The 14,242-nt window shown below is 48.3% G+C and overlaps 1 protein-coding gene across 1 annotated transcript; it reads left to right on the top strand.

The window, feature by feature from the left end:
* Positions 1–602: 602 nt before the first annotated feature.
* On the top strand, positions 603–12,290 carry LOC128115162 (fibroblast growth factor receptor 3-like). Its single transcript, XM_052745657.1, is given in 10 exon segments — positions 603–3,465; positions 3,553–3,571; positions 3,574–3,675; positions 3,757–3,783; positions 3,786–3,922; positions 5,581–5,725; positions 6,186–6,376; positions 6,712–6,857; positions 7,076–7,197; positions 12,256–12,290. Coding segments are annotated over 10 exon segments (1,113 nt in total). The 5' UTR covers positions 603–3,276.
* Positions 12,291–14,242: the final 1,952 nt, after the last annotated feature.

The following is a 14,242-nucleotide window of genomic DNA, read 5'->3' as shown; positions in this document are numbered from 1 at the left end:
AAGCCTTAGCACAGACCATTGACAGAGCTGAGATGCGGATGTCACTGGACTCTTACTGAAATAGTTTGCCTACTCCTGGTTTGAACGTAGTCTGGCCAGACCCCAAGCCCCAGGAGCATGCCCCTCACTTGCCTGCCACAGCCTTTGCTAGTGTGTTTGCAAAGTAGAGTGTGGGCTTTCACATGCTGCTTTGGAGACTCTTTCGCAGCTTTCCAATTCATCCACAGAGGTCCCAGGGCCTGAGCCTCTCCAGCAGGAGCAGGTGGCCTTCGGCAGTGGGGACACCCTGGAGCTGATCTGCTCTCTGCCTGGAGGAGCCTCCACAGGCTGCACTGTCTGGTCTAAGGACGGCACAAGGCTGGTAACCTCCCACCGCATCCTGGCGGGGCCCCAAAGGCTACAAGTGCTGAATGCCTCCCGTGAGGATGCGAGGGTCTACATCTGTCGTCAGCAGCTCACTTGGGGTATGAGGTGCCATTTCACTGTGCGTGTGACAGGTAAGTGCTTGGTGGCTGAGGCTGCCAAATATGTTGAGCAGCTGCATGGCCAGGGAGGTCAGGGCAGTCCTAGGCAGGGTGGCTGCAGTATCTCTGGCTCAGGAGTGTTGTTGGCTGTAGATAAGAGAGTAGGGATACCCCCAAGGATGTGCTGTCTGAAGGAGTGGTGTTGCAAAGGAAGGATCCCGAAGGCAGGGAGCAGTGGGCCCTGAAGGTGGAGAGCAGTGGACTCCAAAAACAGGGAGCAGCAGATCTCTGGATGTGGCAGTGTCACAGGACCACTGCTTGCTTATAACTGTTGCAGATGCTGCAGCCTTAGGAGATGATGAAGATGGGGAGGATGTGGCTGATGACACAGGTGAGATCAGAGCCTAGGCACACTGAGCTAGTCGGGGTCAGGCTGCTTCCTTCCCGTAGGCTGGTTGTTAGAGGACACTGGGACAGGGGGCAGTGCTCCAGGAGCAGTGAGAGGGCAGGGCAGCTCTGCAGGAATTTTGGTATGGACTCTGGTGGGAAGGAGCATCACAAGTGCCAGCAAGCCAGGCAGGGAGCTGAGGTTGCCACTGATGAGTAAGTAGATAACAAGGATTAAGGGGACTAGTGTCTACTTCAGGCCAGCAGGAGGGGAGGAGTACCATGCTGAGGCTTATGTCGTAAAGGGGGCATCACAGATTGGGTGTGAGTAATGAGGGCACATGGATGGCAGTGCCCATATTATGGCCTAGAACTACGGCAGGAGAGAGAGAATGTATGTGTGTATATGAAGGCCACCATGGGTCCAGACATTGTATGTGGAGGTGGCTATGACTCTGAGACTAGACTGGTGCTGACTGAGTACTCAGTCCATCTGGGGCCTTCTGGGGTACAGTGGGAAAGGTGTTGAGAGGAATCAGAGAGACAAAATTATTGGGAAAAGAGGGTAATGAATTTATGAGTGTGTGTGGGTGAGGAAAGCAGGCATAAAGGCTTGTATGAGATTTCAGAGTGGAACCCTCATGGAAATGGACTTGGATTCTAGGACTGAAGCCAACAGAGGGTAGTAGTCCTGAGAAGTGGGTTGGCTTCTCGTTTCCCCTTTCCCTTTGGCTACCGGGTTGTTCAGAGCAAAATTTCTAACCAAGGTGCTCTATAGCTCCTGCCCCAACCACATCACCAGTGCCTCTGCCCTAAGTTCCTGTTGGTTGTGTTTAGTATTTATGCCCCACATAGGCTTAGGTAAGGTGCCAGGTGGGTCTCCTTCTTGACTTTGCCTGGCGCGGGCAGCATTAAGTCACTGAAGTCCCCCAGTGTGGCTGTCTTCTGTCAAGCCCATTGGCCACACTTGGAGCCTGGGAGGGCAGCTCAGAGCTAGGAGAGGCCCCTCACCAGTGTCTGAACACTTTACTCCTACTTTGTATGGCGGTTCCTCCTCCTAGAGATTCATAGGGCCCTGTGGTTGAGTTGCTGTGGAAGGCCCTGCCCCAGCTTCCCTTCTCTGTTCCGGAAATCTGCTGTCTCCCTCAGCTTCCTCACGAGTCCCACAATATGGCATCCTGTTGTTGGTTGTTTTTACTCTACTCTTTGGGGGCCTGCCATCCAGCTCCTAAATAAACACAGAAACTTCATCTTACTTATGATTATCTGGCTCTAGCTTGGCTTGTTTCTATCCAGCTTTTCTTAAATTATCCCATTTACCTTCTGCCTCTGGGCTTTTCTCTTTCTCTATTCTGTATACCTTTCTTTACTTCTTACTCCGTGGCTGGCTGTGTAGCTGGGTGGCTGGCCCCTTGCATCCTCCTCTCCTCCCTTTCTTGTTCCTTCCCGATCTTTCTCCTTCTATTTATTCTCTGCCTGCCAGCCCCACCTATTTCTCTCTCCTGCCCAGCTATTGGCCATTCAGCTCTTTAGTAGACCAATCTGGTATTTTAGGCAAAGTAACACAACTTCACAGAGCTAAATGCGACATAAAAGAATGCAACACATCTTTGCATCGCAAACAAATATTTCACAGTATAAACAACTGTAACACATCTTCAACTAATATTGCACAACAGCGTCATCCACCCAGCAAAGAGGAAGGAGGGAACTCAGTGTGGGAGAAGCATGAACTGAAGGATCCCTACCAGGCCCTGGGCACTGCAGAGGCTTGCTGTGGGATGTTCTGTATGGCAAATGTGTTGCTGATTAGTCAATAAATAAAACACTGATTGGCCATTGGCTAGGCAGGAAGTGTAGGCGGGACAAGGAGGAGAATAAAGCTGGGAAGTGGAAGGCTGAGTCAGAGAGACACTGCCAGCTGCCACGATGACAAACAGCATGTGAAGATGCCGGTAAGCCACAAGCCATGTGGCAAGGTATAGATTAATGGAAATGGATTAATTTAAGCTGTAAGAACAGTTAGCAAGAAGCCTGCCACGGCCATACAGTTTGTAACCAACATAAGTCTCTGTGTTTTCTTGGTTGGGTCTGACGGCTGTGGGACTGGCAGGTGAGAGAGATTTGTCCTGACCATGGACCAGGCAGGAAAAGTTAAGCTACAGAGGCTAGCTCAAGTTTGCCACACTGGTGGCATGACCTGACTTGGTTACCTCCCAGGACTAACATCCTACTGGGTTCTACCTCCTGGGTACCTGCACCTGTGGACCTGCTTCAGCGGGAGAGAAGAGGACATGCCCAAGTCTGAGAGTAGGGCAGCCGTGGATAAAGTGTTCAGGCAAAGCAAGAGTCTCAGTACAGATGAGGATAAGGCTAGAGGGTGGGTAGGTAGGACAGCTTTGCAAGGGTGCACAACTATGCTATTATGAGCACTTCTACCATCAGGGTCCCATACTGGACTCGACCGGACCGTATGGACATGAAACTGCTGGCTGTGCCAGCCACCAGCACGGTACGCTTCCACTGCGCAGCCGCCCGCAACCCCACCCCCTCCATCTCCTGGCTGAAGAATGGCAAGGATTTCCGAGGGGAGCATCGCATAGGGGGCATCAGGGTGGGTCTGGGAAACGGGCACAGATGGGTAGGGCCTGGATACAGAGGGTATAGCCTGTGTCCACTCACCTACTAAGTTTACCTGCAGCTTAGGCACCAGCACTGGAGCCTGTCATGGAGAGTGCAGTGCCTTCTGACAGTGGCAACTACACCTGCGTGGTACAGAACGAGCTTGGCAGCATTCAGCAGACTTACACACTGGACGTGCGGGGTGAAGGCCAGGCTGGGTGATTAAGGCAGGTCAGCCTTGGGCCCTTTGACCCACTGCACCTGACCTAGCTGTGTCTTACAGAGTGCTTCCCACATCGGCCCATCCTGCAGAAACTCTAGGCAGTGATGAAGAGTTCCGCTGCGAGGTGTATAGTGATGCCCAACCACACGTCCAGTGGCTGAAGCATGTTGAGGTGAATGGCAGCAAGATGGGCCCTAATGGCAAGCCCCATGTCACCGTCCTCAAGGTGGGCTCTGCTGTTGGCAGGTGGTTGGGTGGCTGGGTTGTCTGGGAGTGCCTTGGCCCTGGTCCGTAAGTCCCTCTTTGGCTGAGGGATACCTTGGGTCTTAGGCCCAGGTGTTGGAGCTTCTGAGAAGGTGCAGATGGGTCCCAGTGCTTATCACCTTCTCTGAGCTCCAGGAAGGCTCTGTGTTACTTGTGCCCTGCCATGGGACTTGTTTCCCCGTCTGCTCCGAGGACTGGGCCTGCAGAAGGCGTCTCTTGAGTGACAGTTGCGGTGGCTCAGGGCAGGAGGATGTCTGCTGAGCTAGTACCCTGTGGACCCTAGAGGACAGGCTACCCACTCCCCAGCTGCCTGCACTGTAGCACTGGCTACGTACATTCTGCCTTCACTGGCTCTGTCCTGCCTCCCTCTGCCTGTAGCTTTGTTCCATGGCCGCAGGTTGGGGCCACTTGAGAGTTCACACTTTGCAACACTGGAAACCCAAAGAAAAACATCTGTTGAGAGACAAGGAAATCTAGTTGGGGAGAGGAACAGGTGTTGGCAGGAGCTGGAATCCTGGATATTGAGAGAGGCCACTAGAGCCATGTCCAGTGTGATCTCCCCCGCCTCTCTCTCTCTCTCTCTCTCTCTCTCTCTGTGTGTGTGTGTGTGTGTGTGTGTGTGTGTGTGTGTGTAGGGTGGACACGGAGGAGGCCAGTCTGTGGAACCACAGCTATCACTGCCATATGTCCCTCCCTTCAGGCAGCCTTCCAGGTGTTGCTGCCCGGTCCCCAGCCCATTCTTTGGGATCTCCCTTGCCCCGCCTTGTCCTCATGTTCTTCTGGAGCTGGCTTGGGATGTCCCCACTGTCCTGGATCAGTGAGACTCCGGAGGCAGATGCACAACTCCATGCAGCCAATGTGTCGGAGTGGGATAGGGGCAGGTACCTCTGCCGAGCCGTCAATTTCATAGGCATGGCTGAGAAGGCATTTTGGCTGCATGTTCACAGGCCTCAAGCAGGCGATGACTGTTCTGTGCCTGCCTGGCTCGCTAAGCTCCAGCTCCAGGGCCCCGGCTGTGTACCTGCCCAATGCCTTGCGCCACCCCTTTCCTGCTTGACCCCACCTGTGGTTCACATTCTACTTGTGACGCCTTGGTAATAGTGGTAGCTCCCAGCCAGCACTGACTGACTTCCCCTTCAAAGCCCCTCAGGCCTGTGCGTCCTCTTGCATGCTCCACTTGCATGCTTCGAAGGTCCTTAGAACCTGCCAGGGGTTGAGCCCCGTGCTGTTTGAGAACAGCGACTTTCTACCGGTCTCTGGCCGACACGGATGCCTCTGGCTTCCTGTCCACACATCTGTCTGCTCATCTTTCCTTCTGCACATCTCCTATTTCTGCTCTAACTCTGCATGTTGCCTCTTCGTGGCACCATGCTCTCCCCACCTGCCTGTTGCTCACCTTGGACAGGGAATTGCCCACCACGTGAGAGACTGACTTCAGGTTCAGTGGCTTGGTACAGGATGCAGAGGGCCCTGAGCCTCCATGGCTGTGGCAGGGCTGGGGTGGTGGCAAAGGTGACATTTCCCTTGGAGCCTGACTGCATCATCTGCATGTGGACTGTGCTGTGGTACCCAAAGGGAGGTGCTGGTGCTTGCCCATTGCTCTCTGTTCTCTCTTTGTAGACATCAGACATTAACACTGCCGACAAGGAGCTAGAAGTTCTGTCCTTGCGCAATATCACCTTTGAGGACTCAGGGGAGTACACCTGCCTGGCAGGCAATTATTTCGGGGTTTCCCATCGCTCTGCATGGCTGGAGGTACTGCCAGGTACTTGCTTCTGCTGCTGCTGCTGTGTCTGTCCTCTTGTGCTGGCTCAGAACATAACAAAGCTGCCAGGGACAGCAGGGGATCACTTACAACTTACTGCAGTCCATCCTGTGGTAATCACCCTGGTCTTGTGCCTGGTATGGGAACATCAACCCGCCCCATCTTGGTCTTGCAAAGGCCTCCCCCTCAATCCCCCAGGTGGGTTTCCACAGTCCTGCCTTGAGGCTCTGGGATCTCCTGGGAGCCTTGTGGGTGTTGTGGGTGCTTCTGGCTCTGCCAGGCTTCTCTCCTGAGTCTGGCCCCTCCTGACTCACAGATGTTTTTGACCACCAAGGTGAGTGGGGGACGTAGGTCCCCCAGCTCTGAGTATCCAGGGTCCCTTCCCCACAGGTGCCTGGGGTTCAGGCTGATGGGAAGTCCCATAAGGCCTCATGAAGCCCCAACATTCATGTCTTTGCAGCTGAGAGAGAGCCGGCAGAGGGTAACGAGGCCGGCAGTTTATCCGCGGGCATCATCATCTTCTGCGTGGGTTTTTCCCTCTCAATTTTGATGGCGGCAACTGTGACACTCTGCTACCTGAATAGAGCTGCAAGAAAGGGCCTGGGCCCTCCCGCTGTTCACAGGAGTTCTCGATTCACACCTGAGCAACAGGTAACTGAAAATAGATACCAGATTTGATCTCTCCGTTGTGCTTTGAGCCTCCTAGAGTCCCAGCAGTGCCCAGGGCCTGCCAGGGGACATTTCTCTGCAGTCAGATGGGCTGACCATTCCCTGTTCCTCTTCTCCACATGGATCCCAAGTTACTCTGAAATGCAAAACAATTTTGAGTCTTCGGTAACCACTGTATGAGCACCCCTCTTCTTGGCCCTACATTCTACCTCACATAGACTTGACCTTGCCTCTCCTAGGAGTTATACCACGTCAACTCTTTTCCAATGCCCAGCACCCATTGTGTGGCACCAACCTATCCCCAATGATCCAAGCAGGTGACCGTGGAGTCCTACTCCTCCGTGAACTCTGACATACCCCTGGTCCACATCGTCCACCCATTCTCAAGAGAACATACTGTTATGGCTAATAGTTCTGAGCTTGAGCTGTCTGCTGACCCAAAGTGGGAAATATCTAGAACTCGGTTAGTGCTGGTGAGGGACACAATGTACTTGGTGGGGTTCTGTGGTTGGGGGCTAGATGGCTACCAGGCAGAAGCCTGTTGGAGGTGGGATGAAATACTCCCGAGGTAGGGTCCAGGGTGAGATCTCAGGGGTTACTCTGTCTATGGATGCAGTGGCACAGGGCCATGAGGGCTGGGGGTACTGGGCACATACTCGCTGCCTCTGCTTCTATGGCCAGGCTGACACTCGGCAATCCTCTGGGAGAAGGCTGCTTTGGCCAGGTTTTTATGGCAGAGGCTATTGGCCTTAACATGGACAGCACTGCCAAGCCTGTCACTGTGGCCGTGAAAACGCTGAAAAGTAAGAAGGGAGAGAAGAAATACAGGGCACTGGGGACTATAGGGCCATCCCGTGCAGCTACATCCTCGCCACTTGTGAGGACTGGTTCTGAGGGTTGTCCCTGTCGGGGGTTGGGGATAACAGCTGGTGAGGAATTCTTAGCTGCTGGCTGGTCCCTAGAGCCAAGTGCTGGCCCCACGGAGACTAACTGTCTTAGCTTTTCATTCCCAGGGTGAGGGCAGCTGGGCTTGGGCATGCCTGCCTGTGATCCATAGTGCCTGGCACAACCTCAGGGTGACCAGTTTAGAGGTGCCAAGGAGAGGATTCAAGAGAGTCCATAGGAGGGAACCGGGGGTTGTGGAGGAAGTACTCTGGGACTGTTCAGCTCCCAAGCTGCCTTGCCAGAGGAGAGATGCTCAATTGTATGTGGTAACCTCTGTGGGAAGGAAGGCAAAATCCCTGGTCTAAACTGTGTACACTGATAGTGAATGCCTTTAATCCCATCACTTGGGAAGCAGAGCCAGATGGCCTAGGAGTTTGAGACCAGCCTGGTCTACATAACAAGTTCAAGGACAGAGAGGATGTTGTAGGTCTGGATGTCTGTTGGTATTCCCTACAACAACCTAACAAAAGAGGGACCAGACAGCTTCATACCTAGGACTCACAGCCACGAAGACACCTGATGACAGTGACCAGGCAGGAGAAGGTAGCTAGAGGGCCTGAGCCTCCCACTCAGATCTCCCATGTCCTGTTGAAGTTAGGTTTCTTCTGCTGTGTCTAGTCTCCTCTGATCCAGAGGAGTCTCTTTACCCAACTGCCTTGCCTTTTGGACATGAGTGGTGGTGGTTTCCTTGTGTCTTCTGGTAGCATCAAAAATAGGTTTGTGCTGGGCGGTGGTGGCGCACGCCTTTAATCCCGGCACTCGGGAGGCAGAGCCAGGCGGATCTCTGTGAGTTCGAGGCCAGCCTGGGCTACCAAGTGAGTTCCAGGAAAGGCACAAAGCTACACAGAGAAACCCTGTCTCGAAAAACCAAAAAAAAAAAAAAAAAAAAAAAAAAAGGTTTGCTCCCAGTCTGACACTCCTGCTTACTAACACTGGCCTGTGGCTGGCTGTCATCCTGGCTTGGCGCTGGGAGCTCATCAGGTTGGGTCCAGCAAACCCTCAGTGATGAATGTATCTTTACATTTCTGAGGAAAAGGCATGCTGTGATCTGTGGGGATGTGGGATCTTTCTAATGCCTGGGACTGCCTGCCTTGATTGCTTTCTGTATGTCCCCAGTGTCTGGAGGTCTGAGCATTTGCTCTGTCACCACTGTGTCCCATACCTCCTTGCTCTGACTCTGGGGGGAGGGCACATTGGGCCATCATCTTGATGTGTGGAGTTGGAGGTTCTTAGTGAGGGAAGCACTATGTTACACCATGTGCAATCCACTCTCAGGCTTGCAGGACAGGGAAAAGAAGGGGATGTATGTAGCCGATACCACCAGTTTCCCTCCCTGGGTGCCCTCCCATGCACTCCCATTTTCGCAGGTCCAATGGCGTGGACATACCACTTTTCTTTTTTCCTATAGCTTATCACATCAGTACACTATATGTCACCCATATTGTATATTGTGACAGCTCTGTTTCTGGTAAATTCTGGCCCTAAGTGATATTATATGGCATGTATGTATGTATGTATGTATGTAACATAGTACCCAATATTTTAAAAAAGGCACACATTTGAGAAGGCATCATTAAATGTGGTAAATTAGTTGAATGCATCATTAAATGTGGTAAATTAGTTGAATGCATTGGGTATTATAAGTTATGTGGGAAACTCCGGCAACAATGATGACCATTATAATCTACAAAATTACTCTCAATTTGGAGATGGGTGCCTCAGGATGTTGTCTGTGAAAAAAAATGTTCTCATTTTAGTTAGTCATAACTATGTTTTGTCACCCAGTTCTACATGAAATTATTGGGAAATTTATCTTAGTTGAAGTTTTATGCCAATATCATATTGATGTTTCCTCTTGAGGCCTGTCAGGAATATGGAGTGTGTCTGTTGACATATTAGGATGATTCTTCCTCAAGTTTGGGAATATTTTTAAAAAGAAAGATGAAGCAGCGATTCCTGGTGTGTGTGTGTGTGAGAGAGAGAGAGAGACAGAGACAGAGACAGAGAGAGGATGGGAGGGAGGGAGGGAGGGAGGGAGAGACAGAGCTGCAGTGGGTTTAATGCACACGTCTGAGGTTTTCAGGGAAGAGAATGGTGACTAAAGGTCTAGTGACCTCTCATATCCGTTACTTTTCTGTTGCTGTGATAAAACACCATGACCAAGGCAACACATAGAAGGAGTTGTTTATTTTGGCTTGTAGTTACAGAGGCTTCGAGTCCGGTATGTCGGAGTGAGGGCAGCAGGCAGGCATGGCGGTGGCAACAGGAGGCTGAAAGCTCACATCTTGAACCACAAGCATGAAACAGAGAGAACAAACGGTCACCATAATGTTGTTCTCATTGTTTCAGGGCCTAGCAACCATTAACAAAATCCGTTGAAATCACAATCTTTGGATTTAATTTTGAAACAAGCACTTCAATCCTTAATTTGTTTCTGTCTGATACTTGGTCACAGTGACAGAAAGATAACAAATTCAGTAGGTCACCATGTCTGTCTGTCTGACTATCATGTATCTATCCATCAATCTATATCACTTACATATGTACTGAGGATTCTAATCAAGACTACATATATACAAAGGCATATATCCTCCCACTGAGGCACACTTGCATCTTCCTCCATTATTATTGCTTATGAAAAGCGTACATATTTCATATACTGTCATGCTGAGTGTTCTGTAGGCAGAGATTTAACACAAAATATTAGCATACAGAGAAAAATGTATTCTGTAAGAAGTAGTTGTGTACCAACAGACGTTTATCAACATTGCTGGTTTTGTTTAAAGCATTCACTAACTACTACCAACTAACTTCAGTTACAAGAACAATAAATTATGGTGATATTTTATTTGTATTAAAATATTATTTGTATGTTAATAAATAAAGTTGCCCGGGGGTCAGAGCTATTAGCAAGCCATAGGAAAGCAGGGCAGTGGTGGCGTACGCTTGTGATTCCAGGACTTGGTAGGCAGAGCTGGGTAGGTCTCTGTGTGTTCAGGGATACAGCCATTATTGGATACACATGCTTTTAATCTTAATACCAATCATGGAAAACCTGGAGGCCTATACAGACAGGCTGTGAGGAGGCGGTCATGTGGTTGGGTTTACAACCAATGAGAAGGCAGGACAGGAACTCTATATAATGACTTTAACACAGGGGTAGCTCTGGTTCGGAGAGGTAGGACCACCGCAGGAGGAAGGGTCAGGTTTTAGCTCTTAGCTCTGACCTCTTGGCTTTCTTCTTTGCATTGGTTCTGTGTTTATTATTTAATAAGAAGGTTGGATACATCTACAATAAATAACCAGAGAAAAAGCTTTCTATACACAGGCTGAAAATACTGTTGTTTCTTTGGTAGTGTACAGTTGGATGCTTAAATTTCCAATACTTTGTCAGTCAAATCTGAAAATTAATATGCAAGTTACATAAACTGAAATTTTCCCTCCACAAATTTGATGCGTAAACTTTTGTAATTTTACTGAAAGTTTCATATATTAAAGAAATACATGGTTTCATGGAAGACCATGCCTTTAAATCCAAGCTCTCAAGAGCATGAAGCTGTATGATTATGAATATGAGAACAGCAGAAGATACAAAGACTTGAAAATCAGCCTGGCCTGCATATCTAGACTTTGTCTCACTAAAAAGGTGTCATTTCACTGGCAATGCTCAATATGGTATGAGGAATTTGTTGCACCTTCTTCATGATGGCTTTTATTTTCTATTTATTTTTTATTATGTATTCTGCCTGCATGTATGCCTGCACTGCAGGCCAGAAGAGGGCACCAGATTTCATTCACATGGTTGTGAGCCACCATGTGGTTGCTGGGAATTGAACTTAGGACCTCTGGGAAAGCCGCCAGTGCTCTTAACCTCTGAGCCCTCTCTCCAGACCTGGCTTTTATTTTCTAAAAATTAATTAATGAGATTGAATGCTGGAATTCCAGGTGATGTATAAGAATTCAAATAAACAGTGAACAAATGAATCAATACATAAAACAAGACCTGAATCATGGCATGGAGTTACTGTTGCCTCTCACCCAACACCAAGTTTGGATGCCACCTGCCCCCACCTCACATATCACACGTGCCTGCCCTATTGCTGTGGAGTATTAGTTTAAGATGCGTTACATTCATTTATGCTGTGGAATATTTGTTTAATGATGCAAAGATGTGTTGCATTTGTTTAACTCTGGAAAGCTGTGTTACTGTGCCTGTCTAAAACACCTAACTGGTCCAATAAAGAGCTGAATGACCAGTAGCTATGCAGTAGAGGGATAGGTGGAACGGCCAGGCCGAGAGAATAAATAGGAGAAATCTAGGCTCGAGAGAAGAGGAGGATCGAGAAAAGGAGAAGGAGAGGAGAGCACCAGGGGCCAGCCACCTAGCCACACAGTCAGCCACAGAGTAAGAAGGAAAGAAAGATACATAGAATAAAGAAAGGCAAAAAGCCCAGAAGCAAAACAGTTAAAGAGAAATGGGATAATTTGTTAGAAAAGCTGGCTAGAAGCAAGCCAAGCTAAGGCTGGGCATCAAAAGTAAGAATCAGCCCCTGTGTATTTATTTGAGAGCTGAGTGGCGGGCCCACAATGGGTAAAAAAACAAACAAACGAACAAATAAAACAAAAACTACACCCTGTCTCACAACACACACACACACACACACACACACACACACACACACACACACACACACACACAGCTCACATCCATGCACACATAAAAATATAAGCAAATCAGAAAGCAACAATGTATAGGCAGTGACCTGTTACTTCCATGTACAGATGAGCATTCTGGCTTTCTCTCAGGTTTTCTACAATTCACCAAGGTGTAAGATCGTTCAGTGACTGTGAAAGACAGAGTCACAACAGGTGGGAGTGTAAACAGGCTGTTCACAAGTTTTTGTTATCCATTTTAGTATTTCAGGTTATGTCTGAGGAGCTTCTTAGTTAGACGAAACAAAGACAGTGGTGAAAATTGTACACGTGCTAGTTTCCCTATTTTAACCGAAAAATACTTGATTATCTTTAAGGTACTCGGATCAAAGAAAGCATATTTCTCGGAGGTACTTAAGAACAGAAACTGCCAGCAATAACAACAAAAAGGAATATCATCATCGTTAATTTTTTTGTTTCTGGGCTTGTGTGGGTTCTGGGTCACCCTGAATAAAGTTTCTTCGGGGTGTGTCTGGGAGGGGAGCATAGGAACACTGGACTTGGTACAGCAGAGCACGCATCCAGTGTCGGGGCCACTTTCCAACCCGCGGTGTGTAGGGAGGGCGTAGGGCTGGTCTTCCTCTTTCCACCTCCTGAGTGCTGTGATTATAGGCATGGGCCAGCACACCCAGTTTATGCAAAACTGAGAGGATGGGGCCTAGGGCTTCAGGCCCTGAGGGCGAGGGTGATGCTTAGGACTGTAGGCCAGATCACCAGCACTGCTATTCCTTGTTTGTTTTGTTCCAAATTAATTAAATTTATGTCCATGTTTATTTAACTTTTTCATTTATCATTTGTCATCTATCATCTATCTATCTATCTATCTATCTATCTATCTATCTATCTATCAACTATCATTTGAGGCAGGGTCTCTCTACATAGCCCCTGGATTTTTATACCTAGACAGGGCCGCCCTCTAAACTCACAGAAATCTCTATGTAAACCAAGTGGCCTCGAAGTCCCAGAGATTTGCAGCTGGGACTAACTTGGAATTTACAGTCATCTTCTTCAGCTCCCTGAGTGCCTGAGATTATAGGTGTCTGCTACCGTGCTGGACCTGACGGGCAATTTTAATAAGGTTGAAAGCAGGGGCTGAACAGATGCCTCCAAGGTTAAGATGGATTACTCTGTATGGAGTATAGAGGACCCAAGATCTGTTCCTCAAACAGTTCAAAACTGCCTGTGACTTCTGCCCACTCCAGAAAATCCATTGCCTCTGGCCTCTCTGGCCTCACCTTCACTCGTGTGAACATACCCACATACATACACTGTACAGAATTAAAAATAATAAAAATAAAAATTAACGATTAACCTGGCATTTTAAAAAAGTAAACAAAATCAAGAGGAAACAGGGCTGGAAATGGGATGAGGTTTCAGGTGTTGGGTCTGGAAGTTGGGATTTCATTGTTGTTTATTCTTTTGTACATGGGACCCAAATCAAATAGCCTAAACAATAAACAGGAGATCCAAGGGTTTACCAGCAAGCTCTGCTGTTTTCCTTGTCTTACCAGTGCTCACGTGGTTTAAGGGAAACAGTGCTGATGAAAAACCCAGAGCAACAGCATTGAAGGATCTTCTTTTCCTCCACTGGCTTAAACATCTGAATGTAAGAAACTGTTTTCCGTTGTAAATTTATCTTCTTTTAGCATTCCCTTTTCAAGAAAAGTAGTCCAACAAGAGCAATAGAAATCAGAACATCAGCACAGTGACTGTCTCAAAGCAACAGGAGCTGGAAATTTTCTGTTATGAATGAAAATGCTTGAAACCAAGGTTATTTAAACGATTTTCCTGAAGCCCAGAACTAGTTAGCAGAAATGACTGGGAATGAAAAGGAGATGTAGTTCTTCAGGTGCAAGCTCCTTCAGGGAAGGACACTGGAGAGTCTATACTTCTGGGTCCTGCTTACAATAGCATTGGCTCTTTAAGAACGTCATGTACAGATTAAAATTCTTTATGACTAATTGAGCTCACTTTTCCTATTGTTTGTAATGTGATAAGAAACAGTTCACCATGGAGTTTAAATAAAAAACTAAGGCTTACGCTCTACTACTAATATAAACTTTTGGAAATCGGAACTGTTTTAGAAAACATGGTACTTCAGTCAGAACCCTTATCCCAGACAGATTTGTAGCAACAATTTAAGATAAATACCAGAGGAGGTTTAAAATTAAGTGTTTTCTGATGTGTTCT

This window comes from Peromyscus californicus, unplaced genomic scaffold (assembly GCF_007827085.1).
Source record: "Peromyscus californicus insignis strain IS unplaced genomic scaffold, ASM782708v3 Scaffold_1__1_contigs__length_55948999, whole genome shotgun sequence".
Classification (NCBI taxonomy): domain Eukaryota; kingdom Metazoa; phylum Chordata; class Mammalia; order Rodentia; family Cricetidae; genus Peromyscus; species Peromyscus californicus.
Note: the sequence above shows the minus strand (reverse complement) of the source record. Positions and strands in the feature narration are given on the sequence as shown.